This window comes from Anarrhichthys ocellatus, unplaced genomic scaffold (genome assembly GCF_004355925.1).
Source record: "Anarrhichthys ocellatus isolate YVR2014 unplaced genomic scaffold, GSC_Weel_1.0 scaffold21, whole genome shotgun sequence".
In the NCBI taxonomy this organism is placed as follows: Eukaryota; Metazoa; Chordata; class Actinopteri; order Perciformes; family Anarhichadidae; genus Anarrhichthys; species Anarrhichthys ocellatus.
In genome coordinates, this window is record NW_022280051.1 from 4616804 (window position 1) to 4629401 (window position 12598).

The window sequence follows — 12598 nt, forward strand, 5'->3', positions numbered from 1 at the left end:
CTCTCTCTCTCTCTCTCTCTCTCTCTCTCTCTCTCTCTCTCTCTCTCCCTGTCCCTGTGCTGCAGAGTGCGATGTGCTGTATCTCCTGTAGCCACACCCTCTCACTACTGCTGTGCGTCCTCACCCTGACTCCGACGGCAACAGGGGCGGGTCCAGAGACCCTGTGCGGGGCGGAGCTGGTCGACACGCTGCAGTTTGTGTGTGGAGAGAGAGGCTTTTATTTCAGTAAGTGCACCTTTTTATTAATTCATAAAGGTTGGCTGTATCTGTCCCAGAGCTCTCCACCTCCAGCGAGCTCATAAATAAAAAAGCAGCCTGTTTGACATCTCGTCTTGACTTTCTCCTGCATCAATGTTCCCTTTCTTCTTCCATTCATTCCTCTTACATCTTCTCTTTAAGTTCACATTCATCCCTGCACATTTGTTTTAATGCCCCACTCTCATTGATGGACAGGAGCCCAGATTTTGAACAAGCAAACCTAAATGAAATATGGAATACTGATAATGAACTATTCTGCTGGTGGCAAAGGGCTTTAAGTGGAAATTGGCTCACTATCTCTGAGAAAGAGGAGGGGCAGAAACTAAATGTTGCAGTGAAGTTTTTTCACTTTTTTTCCACCAGAGAAGGGAAAGTGACCCAAAGAAAACCCTCCACAAACAATCCAGGATTTAAATCTCAGATTTTTCCATTAAGGGTACAAACCAGCCCAGAACAGCACAGGATGGAGCTACAGAGGTTAGGTGCAATGCTCCATTGGCTGCCAGTGTTTCTCCGGACATGTATCCTGATCCTTCTGTCAGAGACGAGCAGTGTGACTGTACAGTATAGCTGGCTCCGACCCAACCGAGCTGAGGTTTATAACCCCATTATTCACATTTCTTTGGCTGACATCCACCAATTAAGCCAATTCGCATCGCATCTCCCCAAAAGTCATTTGAAGATTTCTAGATGAATTGATTGTCCCGGTGACTCCTGTGCCGTTTTGACATAGCATCCATTATTATTGGTTTGGTTTTGGTCCCAAAGTTATGAAAGCTTTTCCACATGTGGTGGACTTTGTCAGCTGCCAATTTCAAAAAGAAAAGAAGATATAAGATTTCTGTGGGAAATCAGCAGGATCTATAGTGTTCTCTTTCCCAGTAATTGATTGCTTTCGCCTCAACCTGAACCTGGAGTGGTTTGTAGATACACCTTCTTGAGAACTTGGTGACGGATGGAGGATTATAGGGGCCGGAGGGGGACTTTATCTTTGAATCCCAGCCTCAGTACAGCAGTGGAATAATGTAGTAGTGGCCCATGTAGCCTTTATGAAGAGAGAGAACAAGTCATTAGGATTCATCCTCTGTTGGACCATAAATATTCGTACAAAATCTCATCCATCCAATGGTTTTATCCACTGGATCTATCGCCATTTTAAAGCCCACTCTGCAGTTTATCCTTGGCTTTGATGCTCTATATCATCCGCTGCCCATTTTGACGCAAACTATACATGCCTCCATGTGTCTCTCTTGATTCTTGGTCATCTTCGTGTGACTGGCTTCTTAGTCCAATCCTCCCATGAACCGTCTGTTCACTTTACTCCGTGAGCACCTTACTTGATGTTTGAAGAAACAAAAAGCCACTGCAAAGATTTCGGGGGGATTTGAACTTGAACATCAGCCTTTAACACCTGCTCATGGTACCAACAAAGCATCCTTTTACGAGACAGCGAACAAAACCCAGTTTTTTAACATTCAATGTCTATGTTTAAAAAGTTTTTTTCTTTGCATGACAACGTATGGTTAAGGAAAGGAACATTAATTGCAGGCATGTGACGGAAAGTAAGGGTGTGAGAATTGGAACGATGTTACCAGTTTGTGTCCAGTCACACTCCAACCCTAACACCGAACCTTCTCCCTGACCTTCATCAAGTGTTTCCTAACCATAACTATGTCCTACGTTATTGTGGTTTTCATGCACAGACGTTGTAGAAATACTGTAAAGCGGTTGGCATGAACCATTCCAAAATGTCATTGAGCGTCATCCAAAGTTTTTTGCAGAATTATCCAATATCGATGTTCTGTCTGGAGGTCGTGTGACCATGCACCTTGCTGCTGCTCCCCACCACCCCACTGCAAAATTCTTCCACCCCTTCATGCAGCTTTTCCAGCACCAGTCAACATCATTCTCTGCATCGGGCCCTTTGTACGGCATTTGCCAGAGAGTTTGTTGGAGAGCCACCAAGCTGCTGCAAAGCTGCGAGTCTTGTTCGTCCAGATGCTGCTGGCAGCACCCACATTGTGTGAAGTGGTCGTGACAGCCCGCTCGATTGCCAGGTTTCTGCCAGTTAAGACTTTTTGGTCTCTGGATTCCCTCTGCTGCAGCACTTCGCTTGCATAAATGACCATGTTCTCTTCATTTAGGCTGAGAGACGGCGGAAGATCGTGGACTACGTGGTCACAACAGCTTTTGAGTAAATCATGCATCGCATTTAGCATGTGATGCACGGATCAAATCTTTAACACCAACAAGACATTCTCTTCTTAGGTGGTGATTGCAATTAGTTCATGATTAGTATGTCAGTTTAAAGGTTTGTAAAATGTTCCCAAGCAGTCTGCAGCTGTAACTTAAAGCCAATGAAAATGTTCAAGATTTTGATAAGGTTTGAGGGTGTCCAGAGATCGGACAATGTGAAAATGTGACAAAGAGTTGGCTACTCATAGCAGAGTTTTACTACAGCTTTGTAAATGTTTCTCACAGGCTATAGAAGTGCGGCACTACTGTCCATATTCATCTCATGAGAAAGTGTTGAATGGAGGCCAATGTAACACATGAATCCTCCTGCAGGATAGACTTCTTAAACAGGAACAGACCTTTTTGTGGTACGGGGAACATGTTTGTCTTTCCCGCATTACCTTACGCTGTGCAGTCACTGAACTGCACAGCGTCCATCTATCAATGCCACATTTTCCTGTGTTGAAAAAGAGGTGTATTTCACGAACACTCCATCCCTTTTTTTTCTGAAAAGAAGATGAGGTTTGAGCAGCAGGGTGCAGCGCCTTGGAAAATATGTTGCTCCCGGTCTTCCTTCTGTTTCACTTCGCTCTCTCATATTCTCTCTGTCATTCCTTTTCCGTCTCCTCTCCTTCAGTCGCCACATTCACCGGTGGCTGTTTGCACGACGATATCTGGAGAATTCATTTCGTTTCTGTCGTCCATGTGACCCGGTGGCCTAGAAAGCTTGGCCAAAGGAGGCGTGCTCCTTTCCCTGAACTCTTCCTCTCCAGTCTGGCCGTGTTGCACTTGGCAGCCCTCTGATTGATAATGTGTCCAGAGAAAAGTGTTGCAACGGCAGTGGGCTTTCTGTGCTGACGGTGCTTTTGCCAATCCACCTTACATACTGTATGTCATCAGTAAAGTCGCACACTTGCATTTTAAGACTGAAGGTTTCCAACCCTGACAGAAATGCTAAATACTAGTTGGTGGAAATTTTTCTTTTTTTTTTAAGGCAATGAAACAAACTGCACTCTATGAAACAGAAAGAAATACCACTGGAGTCAGTTTTTCCAATTATTAGCCTGACCTAGAAATCCTCAGTTGTCTTTGTAACGCTTTAGCAGGCAGGACCGTAGGGTGATTTCACTGCGATGTTCATTCCATGAATCAGATCTGTTATGGGAGTTTTTTGGCCAAAGTGTGAGTGCTAAGTGGCTCCCAGTCCTAAGTCACTTCATATTTTATCAGTTCTTGCTGAAATATTCACATTTATTCTAGAGTGAGAGCGTAATTCTCCTGAATTACGACAAGATGGAACAATCCGTCATTTCTGGCCCAGGAGCTAATTGTTGGTACACAAAGTTCCACCAAATATGAAATGTGGTATATGTTTTTTAGATGTTTTGGCTTGTACTGATGGCATGTGAGGTGGAAAGGAAAAGGGAAAATTGCTTTTAGCAGCCAATGATGAGACTTCCTCATCAGTGTTTGTCCCTGTCAATTTTATTCAAACCCACGGGAGCTGCAGGGAGGTAGAATGTGCAAACACCACGTCACAGGCATGCACGCACACATGCACACACTCAAACACACGCATAGTTTGGCATTGTCCCTCAGCAGCAGGGGATTATGTGGATTACAGGATGATCAGGACACCCCCACCCCTCCCTCCCTAGTTTTACACTGGACCTGAACACACAGCGGAAGGCACTGAGATCTGAAGAAAGCCCTCCTGTGTCCGCTTCATCACTGAGAAAAGGTGTCGTTTTCCCATTAAGACCTGAACTAAAAAACTCTCCGACCCTTCTGTGAATTACTGCTCAGCGGAACAAAGAGGCATCTCATGAAAAGGACAGGCAGGCGATCTGTACATTAGCTGAATCTGAGACACGAGGGATTTGAGGACACCAACCAGTACTTTACCTTTTGAAACCCTTCATCAGTTTAATCCATAGGACCCCCACAAAGAGTGCATTAGTGCAGAGATCTTCAAGGTTTACAGTTGATATCTTGGACCTTTCTGGCGTTCTTTCTTCTTCATCATAGGCAGTCTCATACATTTTCTTTCATTTCTTATTCCAGTTGTAAAGGAACCAAAGAATCCTGCGTACTATTCATCACTTGTACTCACTCTATTACCAATAATTCAGCAAAAACAGACACGATGACAGCAGGCAGCACTGTCTAACCACAGGCTAACATATCTTATGATTGATACCTATTGGCCACCAAAGAATCCAGGCACACTGCGTTGTTTCGCACAGAATTAACCTCAGATCTATTATCTTTATTAGGTACACGTCGAGGATTTTTTGGTTCCTTTACTGTCTGGAGCTTTTGATCCTACTCACCTGTCAATAAAACCCAAAACTATGTGTTTCGAACACCAAGAAAAATAGATAAAAACTCCCCTCGATTCCTTTATTCGTTTAGTTAAAGAACACCATGGCATGTGTAAACCCTTTCCAATCACTCTCGTTTCTACATTGATGGTGTGACACTTAAATCTAGTTCATTGTCTTCCAGTGGCGCCGTAAAGTGAGGAACACCTCACTCCTGCCATAAACTCTTTGTGGTACCAGTGATAAAGAGGTAGTTTCCAGTACTTTAGCAGCTCTTACAGTCCCTGCCCAGCCGTAAACTGCTTGACACTTCGCAGGAAGAGCAGTGCGCAGGCTCCAAGAATCCACTGCTTTTTATTGACCATGACCAAGCTGTAAAACTCAGATGCTTTCTGTGTCACTCTGGAATGGGGGAATCCAGCCATCAGTGCCGCTCCTTGGAGGAATGAACGCTATGTGTGCTGAGGCTCTCAAACACCAAACCAAAAGATGCTACGTGGAGCTGCGCGGTGGCATCAGATGAAACACTTAGTCAACACTTCATTTGACAGGTTGAAGACTAGTTTTCTGTGAAGAAGGGTGCTAGCGCTGCACTCCAAAGGAATATTTTGTGGAGTATCAAGCACTTGAAAGGTGGTTCTGAAGAGTTCGTAGCCTGCTCGGACGGCGGCTGTAGTCAGCTTGGATTCACTGCAGATACACATTTATTGGAAAGGCAACGGAGAGCTACGCAACATAAAATATGTCAGAACATGTCAATATACCCATAGAAACTGCAACCTTGTTGGACTCTTGATTCGTCTTTATGTCACTTAAATATGCCACTCGTGGTGGTGCTTTGTAACTTTGAATATGTACAGTAAAAGAAGTAGTGCATTTACTATCCTAGAAACTATTAGTGTTTGAAACATGCAGATAAAGACTGGAGATAGTGAATATGCTACAAAAGAGCTTGGACAGGTTTCTATGGACGTTTTGACGTCCATAGAAAGAACACAGACCAGCCCGCTCTCATCAATTGGCGCATGAACGACAAGACAATGTATGAGTCCTTTTGCATGCTATGAGAAAGGCGGTCTTACGTTTTGCATGTAATTTGTACGCCATGTAGTCTCAACTGACTGCAATGTAAATGCATTCGTCTGAACAAGAACGTACTATGAAATGTGAGAGAGGCGGGAAGCACTGGCAGAAAAAGTTATTTACCCTTATTTGTTTAACAGAAAACAACTCTTTATGAGGGATTACAGCAGCTATCCATGGAATTGAAGCATTTAAAACCTTCCAATGCTTTTAGACCTGATTATTATATATTTTTTCCCAAACCTGCCCGAGCTGATTATCCTACATGTTACAACCGGTGCCAGCTGATTTTTCTCTCCCTTCCAGCTGTTTGTGCAGCAGGGTTGCAAGCTATTTTCAGAATAATAGCGGATGTTAATTTGTAAAGGCTTTATTGGGAGGGATTGAAAAAACAGGCCAGGCTCTTTTGGCTTTCAGCAGCCATTATATAATCCCCGGCCAGGGCCGAATGTCATATTTCTCTCTTTCTACATTACTTGATATCAGGCGGTAGTACAGCAGCCAAGGCTGGGCCCACTGATGATACTCACCGCAGGGAAGAAAAAGCTTGTTTGTTCAGATGACTGAAAAGAAATAATTAGTAGGTGTAATACCTGGCCATGAAAGGTGTAGCTGAAATTAATACAAATGCAAATGCCAAAAAAATGTTCTCATCTACCCATTTTATTTAACACATCCCCTTTTCGTCAGTTTGAGATCTGGGTGAATGTGGTTCTTCTGCTGCCTAAATAATGCAGGTGCACGGTGTATTTCTAGCATCATTCTTACCTGATGTGCAACATGAAAGCCTCCCCCAGTTCCTCCCTCTCATTCACACCTCCATTATCTTCCACTCTAGCTTTGTGTCCGAGGAGAAAGATGCCGTTTCTGAATAAAAACTGCTCTCTGTCCAGAACAGCATTGTCAGGACAAAGCAGGCAGAGAGCAGAAGTTAATGCACTTTGTCAGCACTGGCAGGCTTCTGAGCCAAGAGCTATGAACTCAGAGAGGGAAAGGCATTTCCTCCTTGTAAATGCCATATTAAATTATTATTATTTTATTTGGTAACAGGGAAAAGTCCATCAACGCTATATTGCTCAAGGTGAGCAGGGAATTGTTAATGAAGACTGCGTTTTTCTAAAGGCCACCAAAAGAGGGTGGGTTTTGGGGTGTAAGGGAGTTGAGTAACTTGATGTGGTTACTGACTCAACAAGCTGATCACACCTTCAACTAATCTTTTGCCCATTTTTTTCAGCGATAACATAGACGACAACATCTCCACCTCACCTCTACTGGCGTCATATAGTCACTGCTATATGACGCCACTGCTAACAGATTAACACTGCTAACAGATATAAAGCAAATGTAGAAAAGAATGTCGGATCAAAAATCTGATTTGCATACATTTTATTGCCTCTTGGCTAAATAGAGTTCACGTGTTTTGTCACTGCCCCGCCCCTGTAGGACACCAGCTGCAGGTCTTGAGTCTATTAACTCCAATGAGAGAAGTGAATGTGAAGACAGATTCTTTGAAGACAGACGATTCTTTCACTCCGTTGTCAGCTAAGTTTATATCGGACCCACTTTTGACTAGTCACAGATCTTCCGAACATTATGACACTGAAATGGCATTTTCCTGCAGATCCGGAGAAAAGGAACTTTGTTCCAGACTTGTTGCCAAAACTAACCCCTCCTCTTGCTGTTCCTCCTAAACAGGTAAACCAGGCTATGGCCCCAATGCACGGCGGTCACGCGGCATTGTGGACGAGTGCTGCTTCCAAAGCTGTGAGCTGCGGCGCCTGGAGATGTACTGTGCACCTCCCAAGACTAGCAAGGCTGCTCGCTCTGTGCGTGCACAGCGCCACACAGACATGCCGAGAGCACCTAAGGTTAGTACCGCAGGGCACAAAGCGGACAAGAGCACAGAGCGTAGGACAGCACAGGAGCCAGACAAGACAAAAAACAAGAAGGTGAGCACAGCACCAAACAGATACACTCAAAAAAAAAAGATTTACTCATCAGGAAATATGTAAGAGTAACGAGAAAAGGATTGATATTTTGGTAGCTTTTGTCAGAGCATGCACACAAACTATCCTGAGAAATTGTTGACATTTGTTTTCTTGCCAAGGGTTAGATGTTAGCTTGGCATGAAGATTCAGTTGGGGATCAGTTGGGGGATTGCCCATTTTTCAAACCGTCCATTATTCCAAAACCCCAACAGTCCAAAAAGCGTCCCATTGGACCGAAAGCCCCTTATCCCAAGAACAAACGCTCAATGTTCAGAAGGCCCATTGATCCAAAAAATCAAACTCTCTGCAGCAATCAGAAGCACATGGCTAATTATTAAGCAGAATTACATCATTGAGACTTACCGATTTGTTGCCTCTTATATGGTTGGGCTGGTGAGGTTTAGGTATGAGGAGTGGGATTAGTTAGGTTTAGGGTACGCCAACCAGAGTAGGTTGCAACCAGGCGGCAACCTCCGGTTCGGCCAAGTGAAGCCAATGCGGAAGTGTCTTGAACTTGCATTCTCTCTACTGACCAGCAGGAGGCGACTCCCCCGGTTGCAGAAACAAGTCTGATTGTATAGAAGTCTATGAAAAAATTGCTCTACTTCTCACTTGATTTACTACCTCAGTAAACATTGTAAACACTAGTTTATGGTCTCAGTTGCTAGTTTCAGGGAATAATAGTTAGCCATGTGCTGCTAAGAGTTTGTATTTTCGGGGCGTTTGTGTTCAGGATAACCAGCTGTTGGACAAATGGGCTTTTCATCCAAAGGTTGGGGTTTTGGAGTAATGGGCTGTTGAAACAATGTCATGGCACCAATCAGGTAGACTAGCTTTGACCACAGGTGCCCAGCCAAGAAATAGTCTTGCACATAACCCTCCGTTAAACTACATTTAACTTTAACTTTTCATTTTTACATACAGTTTTATATGGATTAAACAAACAAGATAGAATGTGTTTATTTGTGAGCTTTATGTTTGATTTTGTTGCGGACAGAGCCGGGCTAGCCAAAGCTCACTACTTAATAAAACGAAAAAACGCTGGGCACTTTCTGATAGACCAAGGCTAGCAGTTTAACCCTCTTTCCACTCTATAATAGGGTTTGCAAGCAGTATATCACTGTATAACAAGACAAATGAATCCATCCAACTTAAGTGGCTTCATTTTCTTCCCACAGAGACCTTTACCTGGACATAGTCATTCATCCTTCAAGGTATGCATGCCACTGGACACTTTATTTCATTTTATTGTCATTTTTGATTCGTCTAGTCATTTAAACCTCTATAAACCATACGATCTCCACTCTGACATTCTCAAGAGTTTCAAAAGAAGAGTATTTATTTTGAAATGAGAGGGATTCATTTGAATTTGTTCCGAAATCTTAAAATCTCGGCCAACGAAAGAAAGCGTGAGGTCTAAATGGAGACTCTGTTTCATCCTCGAGTTGCCAACCTGCAGGAGAGTGTGATCCTTTTAAGATTCGACCGTGTGCTTTTTACCCTTCTCTCAAAAAAGAAAACCATTAGCAAGAGAAGGAACTAAGTGGTTTTTGTGGTAGACCCAGTGGCACTCCCGCTCCCCAGGCAGAATCTCCACTCTGCTGCTGTACATTATGTGCTGAAATTCTGGCGTCTCACCACAACAGACACATGCAAGGTCCGGAGATGAAGCGAGCGTATCACGTTCAGTGTATCTCCGTGTGCAGTGGCTTCTCCACCACTCAACTCCTTTAACTGATAGGAATCCTCCTCACATTTTTCTCTTTATGTAAAAACTGAAATAGGAATCTGTGTGTTTTCTATATTTTCATTTTTCTCCAAAGAAGATATTTTTGGACATACCAGTTTTTGAGGAAACAGCATCTAAGGCTTTGAGCCTGTGGGTGGACGGTTAGCTTTGCAGTGACTGGCATTTGAGAGGCAGCGTTGCAGCTAACTTTCATTGCATGTCGAAAGCGTAGCTGCTGAAAAATATTTGATGCTCAAACTAGGCAAACAGGAATTGTAATTTCAGAAGCAATTACCTAGGTGACCAAGTTTTACTTTCACCATCCAAACAACGCAATTTTTTCCCCCCAAATATTTACCAAAGCTTGCAAAATGTCTATCTGTGTCTCCGCTACATGGCTAAAATGTGCTTTTCTTTTATTGCAGGACGTGCAACAGAAAAACTCAAGTCGAGGCAACACGGGGGGCAGAAATTACCGAATGTAGGGAAGGAGCGAATGGACAAATGCCCAGCGACTTGGGAAGAGAGAAGGGAGTGGCCTTACCTGGTACCCCTGTGGAATGGTTCACTGTAAAACAAAACAAAGAAGATGCTAGCAAATGTTCTAAAAGCTCTTCAAAATGATTGAAACCTGAGAGCTAAGTGATGTTTAAGGGTTTGATGAGGGATCTTGTGATTATTTTATACACTGCACCATTCCATATCGGGAGGAATTCTTTGTAAATGCAAAGTAACAGACTAGTTTAGCTGCTGAGACACGAACAAGAGCTTATTATACCTCCAAGTGTGAGCTGCAGCATCCCCTGGCTCCAGGAAAGGTGGGAAATGCATCTGGGCTCCAGCCAATCAGAGAGCAGCAGGCTGTGTTTGAGAATGAGTGTCCTGTCCCCTGAACTTTGCAGGGGGTAAATCTTTTTACTCTGAGAGAGTGGATTCATTCACTCCTTTGGTAAGACAGGAGACTCTGTCACCGGTCCCCGATTACAGTTACTACCCCAGTTTGTCATAAGTAAAACAAGGTTTGCTTTAAAGGACAAAGACCAGGCCGTTCATTATCAGATTTAAACATTGTTTTAGTTATTTTACCTTGAGCTTAAGTCAAATCCCTAAGTTTCATTAACTCCCGAAGTGGAGTCCCATAAAGGTTTGAGTCCAATCCAAACCCCTCTTAAACCTCAGGAAGTGTTGAGAGCCTGGGGATTGAGTTTACGATCCAAACACTTCTACAACAACAGATCAAACACCATTAGAGGGGATTTTCGGGAAGGTGGGAAGTACAAAAACAAGACAAACTTATAAACCAGAAGCTAAATTGAATTAAGGTTTTTTTCGGCCCATCAGTTCATGGTGCATGTTTAGTTGTCAGAAATGGGTATTTCGGTAGAGTCAAAGTACATTTGGCATAAACCAGTGGAATTAGTCAAACAGCAACAAATGGGTCACAAAGCCGTTTGTCAACAATCCAGTAACCGGTGACCAACATTTGAGTCTGAGTGGAGGCCTGTGTTCAAGGTTAAGCGCAAGTCGTAAAAGTCTAGTCACGGCAAGTCAACAAGCGCTCTAAAAAGAGTCAAATATTTTTCTTGTTCTCTTAAAGAATTTACAATATGTTCCCAAAGTTTGAAGCAAAAGGAGAGGCTCTAAGAGTTGCCACTAGATGGGAAGTTTAACATTTGATTGATCGATTGTTTGTATTTTTGTTAGTTTAGGGAGGCTGTGAACTTTGCTACTGCAGTTGTTGCTTGTCTGCATCACGTGGCATCATGGCAACAGTACAACAAAACTCCACAGCAATCTGTTGCAAAGTCCACCAGAGAAACATGCAGATTAGACAGATTTGGTAAATATTGCAAACCAAAATGACAAGTCTTCCGGGAGATATGAGATACGGGACACATATAACAGAACACACACACACACATACAAAGCACCCACAGTGTAAATGACAGTTGTGTAACCGTGAGCAAAGGTGAAGCGCACACAACCACGATTCATAAAAAGACAGTTCTGAGAAGTCCTTGCATGAGGACTGACGGTCACGGCTGTTTATTCAAGCCTCCATGCAGATTTACAATCTTTCTATCGCACAAACCACCCAAGACATCTCATCTTTGCCTCTGCCTGTGTATAATCAAACAGTACTCCCATTTATGTTAACCTATGCATTACTATCATTCATTGTACATGATGGTTTCATATAACAAAACTGTATTAAGAATCCTATCCACTGTATAATGGTGCTATTTTGTAGTTTGTTACTTGCAACAGACGGCTAAGACAGACAGATGGCAGGGCTTAATTGGAGGTCTTCCCTTTTGCACAGCCTTGTGGCCACCATTTTAATAGTGTTTTTATTTGTAAGCTGTTTCAATAAGGTAGTAGTGTAAGCGAGTAAATGTATCTGTGTGAAATCTGTGAATGCATGGAGATAAAAAAAAAGAAGATAATACCAAGTTGTGTTCCCAAGAAGGCAAAACGCTATTTTTTCTACTGTTTTTGAATTATTTTCTCAATATAGATCCCTTCTGCCAAATAACTTGACAAAAGTACTGTGAACTGTGATTCTTCCAATTGTATTGAGATTGTCAAAAGTCATGGTTTGCTTTCGTCTGTCCTGAGATGTGTGTGTACATGCACTCGCTGGAAGCCAAGGTATTGATTATTAAAAACACTTAATGCGAGACTACGTAACTATTGCTGAACAGCGGCAACTGTGGCTACAAGTGGTAATTACAGGAAAATAGAATATTGAATTTGCCTTAATTTTCCAAGATTCTCTTAACTCGGACAACATTATTTTTTACCAACAGCTGTGTTTCTATTCAATCGTCAAGTGAACTTTTGAACCGTCGCAAAATAAAACGCGAATTAAGGCATCAACTGGTGTGCAGCGGATAAACTCGACTACAGAATTTGGCGCTAAATATTTGCTACATCAGAACTTATTCGGCAAAGGTGTTTCCATATCCTATTTAGTGCAT

The 12598-nt window shown here is 42.9% G+C and overlaps 1 protein-coding gene across 1 annotated transcript in view; it reads left to right on the forward strand.

Moving 5' to 3' along the window:
- igf1 (insulin-like growth factor 1) overlaps positions 1 to 12300 on the forward strand; it is a 14313-nt gene extending 2013 nt beyond the window's left edge. Inside the window, exons 2-5 of the mRNA XM_031859058.1 lie at positions 66 to 225; positions 7596 to 7849; positions 9067 to 9102; positions 10043 to 12300. Of these exons, the coding sequence (XP_031714918.1) occupies positions 66 to 225; positions 7596 to 7849; positions 9067 to 9102; positions 10043 to 10102 (510 nt within the window). The 3' untranslated portion in view covers positions 10103 to 12300. The remainder of the gene's footprint in view (positions 1 to 65; positions 226 to 7595; positions 7850 to 9066; positions 9103 to 10042) is intronic.
- The last annotated feature ends 298 nt before the right edge of the window (positions 12301 to 12598 follow it).